This window comes from Thalassophryne amazonica, chromosome 1, assembly GCF_902500255.1.
Source record: "Thalassophryne amazonica chromosome 1, fThaAma1.1, whole genome shotgun sequence".
Lineage (NCBI taxonomy): Eukaryota > Metazoa > Chordata > Actinopteri > Batrachoidiformes > Batrachoididae > Thalassophryne > Thalassophryne amazonica.
In genome coordinates this window covers 157530999-157545233 of record NC_047103.1, presented here as the reverse complement: position 1 = coordinate 157545233, position 14235 = coordinate 157530999, and the positions used below count along the sequence as shown (strand labels likewise).

At 41.5% G+C, this 14235-nt stretch overlaps 1 protein-coding gene across 1 annotated transcript in view; it reads right to left on the bottom strand.

Moving 5' to 3' along the window:
- The window catches only part of LOC117516211 (neural cell adhesion molecule 2-like), a 1113624-nt gene that overhangs the window by 90906 nt on the left and 1008483 nt on the right, over positions 1-14235 (bottom strand). Inside the window, exons 14-15 of the mRNA XM_034177131.1 lie at positions 13209-13330; positions 4747-4921 (exon numbers count right to left, since the gene is read on the bottom strand). Of these exons, the coding sequence (XP_034033022.1) occupies positions 4747-4921; positions 13209-13330 (297 nt within the window). The remainder of the gene's footprint in view (positions 1-4746; positions 4922-13208; positions 13331-14235) is intronic.

Below are 14235 nucleotides of genomic sequence, written 5' to 3'. Positions count from 1 at the left end.
TATTTCTTCAAGTGCTTTGATGAGATTATTGCAAATGGCTGATTGAATCAAGCCTTTTTATATGGGGCATGACTGGATGGAGCCGACAGAGCCAAGAACATAAAAAGCAGCTCCAACAAAGCTCAGTACAGGTACCACAATACTGTACTGAGCCATAATGAAGGAAACCGCCAGACGGCCAGTCCAGTTGAGTTTTGGTGGATCAGGTATCACGTGGGAACAACACTTCCAACACTATAATGACAGCATGGCGGTGCACCGCCAACTAATTAACATGTTTCTGCTGCAGTGTCACAGTGTTTGCTGCTTTATGTGCCGTGCCAAATGAAAGCTGTTAATGTTAAATAATTAGAATTTTTATGTGCTTAAATATTATTACTGCAAAACCAGGAATGCAGACTTTTGTGGATGTTAGCCAAGGCTACCGCTGAAACTGTAAAGTTTAACAAATGTTGGGAACATACTTTAAAATGCTGTATGTCTGAAGAACACACTGGGCCTGATTTACTAAGATGGCAAATAAGGAGTGCTAAATTGCATGAGCAATCCAAATGTTTGCACATTGGGGCGGCAACAGTTTTGCGAGTGATTTTCTAAGAGTAAAAGAGCAGGGGATAGTGGGCGGTCATGCATGTAAACGAGGATTTTGCGTGTGTTAATGGCTGTGATCTCAAAATGAAATGAAATCACTCACTTAAATTAAGGGATGCAGGTGCAAGGCACCTCTTTCGCCTGATCTAATGTACACAGAAAACAAAAAGGAATTCAAACCTGTGAAACAATAAAAAAGCAACTGTTTCCTTCTCTGACTTATAATTTTTTGCAAAAACAATCTGTCTCAGTGACAACCACACCTGTTCCTAATCCATCATACATCTGACATCACTAACCATCCAGCAAGTGGTAGACATGTCTGTGGGATATACACACACAAAATAAAGTTTCTTTTTTGATTAATCCGATGCATCAAAATTCAACAAACGTTTACTGCTTGTCATTGTTATATACCTTTTTAATTTGGTGTTTACAAGATGATTATATTTAGGTCTTGAAAAGGACATTTGGTTTTTCCTGCAATTAAATGTGCTTTATAAAAAAAAACTGCCTTGCCTTACTCACAGCCATGTGGCTCTGAACACACCTAACCCTGTCAGATCTTAGAATTGAAGTAAAGTAGGTCCTGATGGGTAACTTTGGAACACCAGAATCTGTGAGCATGTTTTTCCAAGCAGAACTGGAGCTGAATCAGGAAGACCATCTGGTGTAAAACTTGTATCAAATCCCTGTGCGGATCTGTGACATTGAGCAACTGGGGGCAGCCAAAAGATAAACCAAAAAAGAAATAGCACATATATATTTTGCATTATCATGTTAACAATCTGGAGGGGATGGCTCACTCTCTGTACAGATTTACTGTACAGGATACACACATAGGCTTTTCCAAAGCCTTGCAAACAAGTCTCTGGATAAGCACTGGCTACAAATTCTTTGCTCTCCTTAATAAATAGACTCCCATTGATGTTGGCCTGGGTGCATCTCTGCAGACAAACTCAAAAAGGCTGATTGTGGGGGGGAAAATGACAGAATGATTCAAAGTGGGTAGGCAGAGGGACAGGGCATCGATTTGCAAAGCTGCAAGAATCTGAGCATGCTTTGTTCAGAATGGTTATAAAAAAGAGCAAATAAAAAAAAGGAACAAAGGTCACAGTTACAGTCAATAGTGTTTTTCCTAAAGGAACCTATGAGCAGGAGGGGAGGAGGTTATGCAGCCGGTTAGAAATGAAAAAAGAGAAAAGGAGAGAAGAAAAGAAAAAAATGAAAGAAGTCCCAATTCAATACCCTGCAAATGCATAATACATAGAGATAGAATTGCAGAGAGAAATTGGGCGGTGAGAGACAGAAGGCACAGATATGGTGTGAACACATTTCCTGTGTGGATGTTTATTTCATCAGGTGTGTAGCTGAGAGCGTCTGTGCATGCAAGTGTGCACATGTTTTTGGGAAGAAGTGGTGTGATTGTGCAGAATTTATGACTGACAGACGTTTCATGTCTAAAATTGCTTATTGAACTTATACTGACCAGACTTCTTCAAAATGATTTGTTTGCAAAAATGTGCAGTCGAACCAAACGCAGTGTTATTATTATTATTATTATTATTATTATTACTACCCTGTTTAACCTGCACAGCTCTCCAAAATTAGATGTGCCAGTGAATATAGCTTTGGCCTGAAAATGTGGAGATTTCATTACTATACTTAATGAAAATGCAGTAAACATGAAATGCAATTATTAAAAAGTAAATTGGTCAGGGAATATATTAACTGAATATAGCCACTGGTGTCGAAAAGCAATAATTGCACAGTTAGAAAAAGTGGAGAAAAGTTTGAGTTAGGTTATGAATAAGTTAGGGTAAAAAAAAAGAAGCTATCAAAATCCAGCTTCCTTGTTGCGACGCAGCGTGACACATTTTCAATATCTCCCTTTACTGCACGCGCGTCGCTCCTCATCTTCAAACAAACACATTAAGAGAAAAGCGTTTTTCTCCCCGTCTTCCGTCTCTCAGGCGCTTTCCTGTAACATGCTGCCGTTTGCTAACAAGAAAGGACAGCCAATCAAAGTGACCCAGCTTAAGCTCGCAGTTTGGCGTGTTTCTTTGTGGTTGAAAAGACGCACATTCTTGCAGGCCATTTAGCTGGTGCACAACTCCACTAACAGGCACAGCAAACACAACATGGCACAGCCCTGCTTTGTTGTTGTGTTTTGGGCGGGCCACACGGGGAGCAGTGACATAATAACGTCAGCGACGCGCGTCTCTCTGCGTGCACCTTCTTGCTTTGGTGTTGTATGCTGCATGCTTCAAAGGCTTTGTGCGTGTTTGCATTTCTGCACACGCATGCTCGTTGAAATGGCCTGCAGGACTTGGAAATGAGAAAAGTTCTTGCGTATCCTGGCATTTGTTTTTTCTGCAACATTAACCATGTGATTATGAGTGAAGCACAAGACTACCGAGCCAACAAAATTCATGGTGCAGAACCACATAACCTCGACATAAGGACAACCACCACCACTCTGACTCAAGCAAAAAAAAAAGAAAAAAGAGAGGTTTTATTTGTGTACAGGTTTATACGACCGTCTGCTGTGCCAGGAATTCTGTCTACGCTGCATTCTGCTACACAACTGCAAGGCAGCAACACAGGAGAAGCAGGAGATAAAAAGAAAAAAAAAAACAAAACAGATATTAAAGTCCGAGTTTTAGGGTAAAACTAAAGCATCAGTGGATTTTCAGTCTTTGCCTGCTGAGTTTCTCTGATGCAAAATTTGATGTGATTGCAGCATTTGGTAAATGGACTGCATTTATAGAGCGCTTTCATGGTCATGATTGTTTTGGACAATAACTCAAACATCAATGAACGTATTTTCGTCAAACCTGGACAAAACATCCCAGTCTTTCTGTGCTTCATACAGCCATTATTTATTGATTTATGTTTATATAATGGTTGAGTGGATCCTTGTCATTTGATTGGTGGTTTGTATGTCACATGACATGGATTATTTGTCCCATATGTGTTGCATTGCATTTAGAGTGCAAATTTGGCTCCATACCTTTGGACATGCACATGCGACCGCACACACACACACACACAACACACACGTGCACGCACACACAAAACAAATCCACTGCGCTGTCTTGAGGCTGTTAGCAGGAAGTTAGAATGAAAAGCTGGACTAATTTCTGACGTGATTTTTTTGTTTTGTTTTTTTGTAGTACACATGCACACAAGTGCCGACCCTGCTAACTGACAGTGCCAATTCTTGTAACACATACACACACACACACACAAAATCCATACTGCTGTAAGCCGTCTGGATGCATGAAGAGCTGTTCAGATAAACAGCTGAAAAGCTGACGTGATTTTTGGCTGAACTGAGGAACGACACAAAGTCTTCTTTTTTTTAATGGAAGTCTGAAGTCAGTGCACAGCATCACTGGATGGCACGTCACAATTTGAACTTTAGCAGCAGTGGAACATCAAAATGTATGTCCTTTTTCTGTTGTTTATAAATTAATAAAATATCAAATGACAAGGATTTATTTTAGCCGTTATATAAAACAAATAATGAATGTTTTTACATTCTTCGCCTCGTTGAATGGTAAGTTCCAGCTTTCACTTCATGAAATGTTCGTACCATTGAATTCAAACATTCATTTGTATAATAGTCTTTGCACACATGTCCCATATATTTATCCTCACTGTCAATCACTGAATTTTCTTTTTACTTTGATTGGGAACATATGGCAGCCCACCAAAAACAGAAAATTACAAAAGTGTGTTGTGTAATGATACAAAACCTTGAATTCTTATCAGCCAAAAATTACTTCAACCTGACATTTTTGTCCCATTTCTGCTTGTTTTTCTTCATGCTTATGGATTTCTGGACCTGATAATTCAGATTAAAGTGTTTCCAGTGCAATCAGAATGGAGTATGACATTCATTCTAAACGCTCTCTTTTAAGGGCAAACATCACTTTTAGTTGCCGAACCAAACGTGCTGCAGTCTGAGCTTTGCTTCGCCTCAGCTACAGCGTCTCACTCACCGATATCACTCTAAACACCGCGGTGTGCAGCACCTTTTAACGCAACAAACTCAAATATTCTCTTGGAAACAAGCTGAGTACAAATGGGGAACGAAGCGAATCGTGATAAAGCCAGTACACGGAGAGTTTTCCACAAACATGCTTTTACCTGTAATATCAGGCTTCTGAGGCATGAAGAACTGATAGAAGGTCGGCTCGGACAGGCCCTTGACGTTTCGTGCCGTGATTTCCACTTCGTAGCGCGTGTTCCACTGTAGAGGCTGGAGCACTGCGAAATCATTCACTCCTGGGACGAGCTTGGTCATCCACTGTTCCTCTTTATCCTAAAGGAATGTGAGAGCAAAGACATTATCTCCCCTTGAAGATGTTGCACCGGAATCATTTTTCCCTCATGCACATGTTCACATTTTGTGCTACCTTTGTGCAAATTTTGACTGAAATCTAAAGATTTGTGGGGAGTTGCACTTATGAGAATCACAGACAGACAGATGTGATTTTCATTTGCAGTGGATATAAAAATATAAACCTTCACCATACTGCTGCTACCATAAATGATCCACTCGTGCACTTTGACGCTTTGCACACAGATCCATTTCCTCTACTAAAAACATCTCACTTTAGTCCACTTCTATATAACAAAGCATCGGCTTCAATCACAGACAACTCTTACTTTACACTCAGATTACACAGTGTAAATAGGAAAATGGAGCTGGACATGACCCAAATATACTTGCTTGATGTGCTTCAGACAGTGCACTACAGATCGTCAAGATAGGGCCCTTTGCATTGACTCTGGTTATCCTGAGAGTTAACCGAATATGAATTATACATAAAGTAGCTTAAGGGAAACTGGATTTTTCAATCAAAGCTCTATTTTTCTATGTTTCAAGTACATCTTTTCACTCTGGACAAAACAAAATTAGTCAGTGCAATGCTGATTTAGAATGTTCTCACCATGTGTGCGTGGGTTCCCTCCGGGTGCTCCGGCTTCCTCCCACATCCAAAGACATGCAAATTAGGTGAACTGGAAACTTTAAATTGTAGGCATGTGAGCCGGTGTGAATGTGTTTATCTGTCTACTAGTAGTCCTGCGACAGACTGGCGTCCTGTCCAGGGTGTACCTCGCCTCATGACCTATGACTGCTGGGATAGGCTCCAACCCCCCACCCCCGTGACCTTTAATTGGAGTAAGCAGGAATGAAAAACTGGATGGATGGATGATTTAGAATGCAAACACCATCAGGAGCTTGGTTTTATAGAACAAGCCTGTCATCTGCAAATCAACTGTATTGCCGCAGTGGAGCACAGCGCCACCAAATGGACTGGATCAGATTCAGAATCAGAATTGCCTTTATTGTCATTGTAATTTGCATTACAAGATTTGAGTGCAACTCCAAAAAGGTGCTTTCCGTGGTGCGAGTAATATTTCGCCAATATAAAAGATAGTGAAATTTAATGGTAAATTATTCAGAGTATATGTACAACTAATATAAACATAAGGTAAAATAAAATAAAATGTGGACCAAGTAAAATGTAAAACGAGAATTATATACAACTGTGGAATCATACTGCACGGGAAAATTGCACACGGTTTACAGATATTGGACAAGAAACTTGAAGGTGCGGATTAGAGTGATTTGTTATTGTTCAGTGCAGTGATCGCTCTGGGGAGAAAGCTGTCCCTGAGTCTGTTTGTCCTAGTTTTGATTGACCTATACCGCCGGCCGGAGGGTAGTAGGTCAAACAGGTGGGTGCTGGGGTGGCTTTGCTGATGCTGGCAGCTCTGCTGAGGTAGCGAGAGCTGGCAATGTCTTCCAGGCTGGGCAGAGAGCAACCAGTGATCCCCTGGGCCATTTTGATCACTCTCTGCAGTGCTGTCCTGTCGGCTGCGCACCCCCCGTACCACGCTGTGATGCAGTACGTCAGGATGCTCTCGATGGTGGCTATGTAGAACAACACCAGCAGCTTCTCCTCCAGATTGTTTCTCCTGAGCACCCTCAGGAAGTGGAGTCACTGCTGGGCTTTCTTCACCACCACTGTGGTGTTGGCAATCCAGTAGAGGCTGTCAGAGAGCTGCACTCCAAGGAACCTGATGGAGATGACCCTTTCCACACAGTACCCTTGGATGTAGAGTGGGGCTGGGTCAGCCCTGTTCTTCCTGAAGTCCAGGATTATTTCTTTTGTTTTTGTAGTGTTCAGCGGCAGGTTGTTAGCTGAACACCACGCTGTCAGTCGATTTACCTCGTCTCTGTAGTCTGTCTCATCCCCCCCGAGATGAGCCCAATCACGGTGGTGTCATCTGCAAACTTTATGATGGTGTTTGTGGGATGGGTCGGACAGCAGTCGTGCGTGTAAAGAGTGAACAGGAGAGGGCTCATTACACAGCCTTGAGGAGAACTGGTGCTGATTCTGATGGTGGAGGAAAGGTGGGGGCCAAGTTTCACGGACTGTGGGTGGTTTGTGAGGAAGTCCTTGATCCACTGGCAGATGGGGGTGGAGATGCCCAGATGTGTCAGTTTCTGGACCAGGATCTCCGATGATGTGGTTGAAGGCTGAGCTGAAGTCCAGGAAGTGCATTCTCACATAGCTCCCCTGGTGCTCCAGGTGGCTCGGTGCAGTGTGGAGAGCTGTGGTGATAGCGTCCTCTGTGGAGTGGTTTGCCCTGTAGGCAAACTGGTGGGGGTCCAGAGTGGGAGGCAGATGGGCCCTGATGTGCTGAGAGACCAGTCTTTCAAAGCACTTCATGACCAGAAGCGTAAGGGCAACAGGCCTGTAGTCATTTATGCTCTCCACTGCTGACTTCTTGGGACTGGAATGAAGATGGAGGATTTGAGGCAGGGTGGAATGATGGCCTGCGACAGGGACAAGTTGAAGATGCAGGTGAAAACTCCAGCCAGTTGGTCAGCACACGAGTACCTTGAGTACCTTTCCAGGTAAACCATCGGGGCCGGCCGCCTTCCTGGGGTTCACCGCCTTCAGCACACCTCTCACTTCGTGTTCCTGAAGTGTTAGTGTGCCAGTGCTGGAGGGTGGTGGGTGTGGAGTTGCTGCTGGTCTGTGTGCTTCGAAGTGGGCAAAGAAGCAGTTCATCTCCTCTGCCAGCGAGGGGTCAGACCGAGCATTTCCTGGGTTGCTGCTTCTGTAGTTGGTTATATGATTTATTCCCTGCCACATCCTTCTGAGGTCATTTAGAGCAAAGTGGTCCTCTATCGTTTTCTTGTAGGCAGCCTTGGCCTCTCTGATGCCTCTTTTCAGATCGGACCTGGCCGCGCTGTACAGGGCCCTGTCCCCTGATTTAAAGGCGGTGTTGCGGCTTTTTAATAGGGACTGGACTGCACTGTTCATCCAGGGCTTCTGGTTTGGAAAAACCCTGACCCTTTTGTTGATGGTGACAGTGCCAACAAAGTTCTTAATGTAGGAGAGTACAGTGTCGGTGTACTCCTGCAGGTTGTGGCTGGAAAATAAATCCCATACAGTCCGTGAGAAGAAGTCCTGTAGCTGGAAGAGTGCTCCTTCAGGCCAGGTTTGGACTGTTGTTTGTTGTGGCTTTGTTCACCTCAGCAGGGGGGTGTAGGTGGGGGTGAGGGACAGGCAGAGATGGTCAGATCCAGCGAGATGGTGGAGGGGAGTGACTTTGTACGCATGTTTTAAGTTTGAGTAGACATGGTCCAAAGTATTTTCCCCTCTGGTGGCACACTTCATGTACTGGACAAACTTAGGGAGCACAGTCTTTAAACACGCTTGGTTGAAGTTACCAGCAACAATACAAACGCCACCCGGGTGGGCCAGCTGCTGTTTATTTACACAGGTAAGCGAGAGGCTAAGGGTCGTGCTAACGTTAGCATCGGGTGGGATGTAAGATAAGATGGATAAGATAAGGTGGATGCTAAGATACGCAGCTAACTGTACCTTCAAAAGCTTATTTATTTGATGAGGTACCGGTAAACCTTGTTAACTTGCTTTACTTGCGGCCGATTTGTGGACCCCGAAAATTTAGACTACTGTATAAAAGTCCATTTTGATTTGACCGTTTTTGGGAGGGATTGTCAGTGTGGATAATTCTGGAGGATGATTTTTTTCTCCCTCTTCGGGCTGCATCAGTGATGAGGGCGGATGATTCTGTGCAGACGATTCTGTATGGACGATTCAAAGATTTCAATTGCGACTTTCCTCTTTAGATCATTACTGCCGGTTCAGATCGGACCGGAACTTATACACACGCCCGCCACACGAGTCACATTCTAAAACTTCAAAACGTCCAGAATCGCCCGCACTGACAAAGCCCTCATCACTGATACAGACTGAAGAGGAAGAAAAAAACCCCAAACCCACTCCAGATGAACAAATCATCACCATCCAGTAAGGAATCATGCTTCAACTGGTCAAAACTATTGTAATATGGAACGGTAAGCTGAGTTTAAGTTTTTTGGTCAACCTCATTAACTTGCGGTGTCAGATATTGTGTAATTTAGTGGACCCCAATGGGGTTCACCTGTGTGTGTGTGTGTGTGTGTGTGTGTGTGTGTGTATATATATATATATATATATATATATATATATATATATACACACACACCTTTACCTATAATCATGCACACATTTACCTCTATCGGGATCATATCCCTGCTTCCAGACACTTCTAATGACATTTTCCCTTCTTTAATGTTTTTCATTTGCCCCGTACAATAACATTATGTGGCCTGTGAGGCTGTGATGGTGTTTACATTCTTAATCAATATTCCACTGATTCATTTAGTTTTTGTTCCAACTCAAAAGATGAACCCCGACATATCCAAAAATAAAGCCCAGGTTGAAAAATGTGAGAGTTCTCCCTTTTAAGCACTTAAAATGCACGTGCATATTTTAAAAATAAAGTCTGTTGAAATTCAGTTTGTCATCGAAATGTTAATGTTGAAAGAGGCTGGATGATGCGTCTCCATCATTTGCAGTTTCCGTCTTTGCTCTTTTTTTCCTCCTTCCTCTTGTCAGCTGGACACAGATTTCAAGCAAAGGGCTGGAGGTGTACACTGAAAGCGTGCCAAAGGTACTGTGTACTTACTGCTCATGCCTTTGAGGCACCTTCTGCTCCAAATAGTGGACAGCGTGCAGTGCTAAATGTCTTTTCTCATCCCAGACCGGAGCCACAGGAGTCGTGCTGCAGTGGAGAAAGTTCCCGACCCTCTCTCTTCCACAGTGTGTTTTTATCTGCACCAATATCATTTCAAATTGCCGTCACTTTCTTAAGGTGACAGAGGAAACGCCTACTTGGACACATTAGTGTTTGGATAGATTGTTGGTTTGGACAAGTACAAATCTGTTTAGCTCCGCGGACAGCTTTTCTATCAGTGCCATCTATTCTGCTTGCTGGCTCCTTCTGAGTTTCTCGTCTTATCTAGTGAGATTAAGCTGCTTTTTTTTCCATTTTACATGGAGTTTTATTTTTTTATAAAAAGACTCCATGACTGAAATGGATGAGTGAATTCTAAGAGCTTGTGCATAGTCTCATTTAAAACACGAACTGTAGCATAAGTGTGGAAAAATAGAGGTTCTTGTGCAGAATTCATTTCTCCACCAGCGCAGCCGCTTGGCTCAAACCGCAGCTAAACGCCAATCCCGTGTGATTACACACACGAGAGGGGGAAGATCCATGCTGTCGAGTAGATGTAGCTCATTTCATATGAGACAAAATTGTCCACTTGAAAATGAAAAGAAACAGCATCCAACTCACAAAATCCTCATTTTGTAAGTGGCTTATTATGTAGCATTCAGAACACAGTTATTAAATTAATTACACAATTTGACAATAAAATGTACAAGAAGTGTTTAAAAAAACAGCAAACACATTGTTGTTGCTTTATAACTTGCCCTGACCTCAAAGGATTATTATAACGTTTTTTTCCAAACTTCGGACTGACACAGATGTCAAACTTTAGAAATGATTTACAGCTTGACAACATACTTGAGGTAACAATGAACTGGCCAAATTTTTAACATGTTCTGGAGTATTTTTTCCAACATTACACTGATGAGCATCAGTGTAATGGGTTTTGGCAGCCAGCCACCACTTCTTCCATCCTTCTTACAATTCATAACATCCGTGAACATATGGCCAAAACAAATTATAATACGTCCAGCAGCAGATTATAATAATGCAGTAATTAACTCATTATCATTTGCCAAATGTGACCTCAGCAGGACTCACACTTTTAAAAGTTGGACTTCATGCTGGCCTGGAGCCCATTTGGAGACGGAGTACCCAAACGTGATGATCGATAGTGCCTTGTATGAAGAGTACAGCGCAAGTTCGTTTGCAGGATGATAACTGGCTAATTAATGATGAGTGTCTTCTTGATTATCATCCGTCACTGCCTTTAAGAGCAGTGTGCGCTTTAACCTGGTGCACTTGGCTGGTGATTGTACCCAAGCAGATCATTTATAGGAGCAGTCTTGCGCCGTCTTGTGGCCCGTGACTCACTTGAGAGGCCAGTTTCAGCAGAGTTCTGGTGTCAGGAGCTCAGCACTCAGTGTAAACACACCTCGTGAAGCACGGACAATAAGACAACATCGGGGCACAGCAGAAGTCCATCACAGGTGCTACACCTCCTCTAGATAACCCTCTCAACTTCGGAGAACATATCATCATCATAATTGCCTGTGAACTCGCTAAATCAACACCATCCACATCCTCGCTTTGCCATTGTTTACATGCTCCCTCTCTCTCTCTCGCTATATATATATATATATATATATATATATATATATATATATATATATATATATATATATATATATATATATATATATATATATATATATATATATATATATGGGTGATTCTTAGACTATGGGCACTTATTATGTCCTTTGATCACATTGTATGAAAAACAGAAAAAAGGGGAAATTTGACACTTTTATAGTTATCTTTACAATGAAAGTGTGTTAAGAAATTTGTTCTAGTAGTCTATGATGACTTTTTCACCTTTTTTCAGCATCATTATATGCAAATAGTGCCGTTTTGTGCTTGTCCCACACCCAGACTTTTGATCTTCAGTGATAAAAATGAATGGTAAAGAAACGTTTTTTCTAATGTTTTAAAATATCTCTGAATAAAATATCAGTAAAATAATCAAAACATAATTGGGGTATTCAATGTCATACAACTGTTGTGATTTTTTTTTAAACAAAATGTAGTTGTCCCACACTATTGCCGTAATTTCCACCACAACACTGTAATGTCCCTTTAAACAGTTTGTATGAAAGATTGTTTGGGTAGTTTCTATGGAGATAAACAGTGACATCAGAGCACATGTATATAGCACCAAATCACAACAAACAGTTGCCCCAAGGCGCTTTATATTGTAAAGCAATGGTGTGGTGGAAATTACATTTACAAGGCCAATAGTGCCTGTAGTTAAAGAATCACCTATATATATATATATATATATATATATATATATATATATATATATATATATATATATATATATATATATATATATATATATATATATATATATATATATATATATATATATATATATATAATTTCACATAACACAGGTATGCTTTAGAAGCATACCCCTGTGAAAGAGGTCTTGATCTCAGTGGGTTTTCTTATCAGGTTCAATAAAGGTTAAAGTAAGTAGGTAAGTCCCTTCGGCTGCTCCCTTGTTTTGTACTCGGAGTCGCCACAGCTAATCCAAGGTGGACCTGCATGTTGAATTGGCACAAGTTTTACGCCGGATGCCCTTCCTGACGCAACTCCACATTACAAAGAAAGAAGCATAAAGTAGTCTTGTGTTGCACTTTCGCCACTCTGTTTTGTGTAAAATTGTCTCTATCCATAAGTGTCCAATGTATTTTTCAGTTCACTTCATGCATGACAAAAAGTCTCTTGTCTCATATTAGTCCTCAGATGATTTTTAATCCTTGACCAGTGTCAAAGCTGATAATCCATTTTGTCCCGTTAAGTTCTGTAGGCTGAGACAAATGAAACTGGAACAAGCTAAAAGGATAACCTTAGTCTGAATGTTTTGTTGTGGACTCGAGTATAGACTTCAGAAATGGTCTGTTTGGACAATTAATTGCACAATAAGCCACATCATTATAGTCAGTTGTAATAAAATGCACAGAAAGAAGTCACTGGACCATGGTAGTTGGCGTGCGGCTCACTAGGCTTTGGGCTGATATATAACATGCAAGGTGACATCACCTTGATGCCACCTGATCATAAATTTATAAAACATATTTTTATCTTTTTATCTTATAAATTCATTTGAATATTTAAATTCTGAATGAATGTATTTAACATATTTAACATAATGCATCTTGAGAATTTTGGGGGGCATAAAAACTTACATGCCTCCCCGTGATGGCGGCACCGACTTGGACTTTTGTTCTTCTGCAAAGTACGAGCTTCACCAAACACCTTTTTCCAGCAACCTCATGACTTCATAAGTTCTTCCCAGGCAACTCTCGATCTCACAGACCAGAAAAACCCTGAGCCTAAGACTAGCGTAGCTTTAGCATAGCTTTGGTCTCTGTCTCAGTTGACATCATCTTGACTCCAGACATCATTGTAACAGTCACGCTGAGCTGTTTCATACTCACAGTTTTGTACTTGACTATATATTCCACAATGGGCATCCCGCCATCATCCTGTTTGACCAGCCCGAGCCGGTAGGCCTTGCCCACTCCTCTCTGCCCGTGGACCGCCGGGGGACTGGGTTCTCCTGAGGGAGACACAAGGAGGAGGGTTCAAAGAGGCCACTGTGTGTGTTAGAATGATTAGGTGCATTAAAAGGGAGGGGACCAGGTAGAAACATGACATAGGAGCTTCGGATGCAGAACAAGTAGGGAGACTGTTTTAAGCTGAATTAAATTCATATTACAAGGTAACACCCACCGCTCAGCCATAACTAATGTTGACTGGAGGTTCTTTTATTATTCACTGCATTTTGCTAATTGCACTTTCTTTCTGCCATATATTCTCTGTTCTGCATTGAGTGCATGGCACATAATAGTAGCTATGAAACATTCTTTTCCTATGGCTTCGCCTGGATTTATTGCAACTTTGCTTTGTTCGATTCCCAGAATAAATAAAAATTATCATAAAAAAGCCCTGCAGTCTGCTGTTTTTTTCTCTTTTTAAATGCAGCTGTTTTATATCAAGACGCAAATTTGACAGGATCAATTCCAAGCTCCAATAATCTGCGCTCATATCAGTGAAATATGCGGAGGCTGCAGCAAACATCCGAAATGGAAGCACGCCGGAGTTTCATAAGACGGCGATGCTTTGAAGATATTTTTCAGCATGTTTGCATTTCTTGTCATTTTCTGACATCAAGCTCCAAACACCTTTCTGATATCAGCCTAGACACTGTTTTTTTTTTCCAAATACATCTTTCTGTGGCCGTTAGGGTTACGACAAACTGTGCCGAAAATCCAAATACTTAACAGTAACTGAAAAGTTCCTATAATTCCACTGCAATAATGAATTAATGTGATTATGGCTGAGTTTTTTGTCATGTCAGCAGTAGCATTAGAAGTGTTAGAAAGGTTCTATTAGGATAAACTGAGTCTATCATTTTTAGGAGGACTGTGAAGACTGAAGGGACGAAGGCACAGAGGACGACAG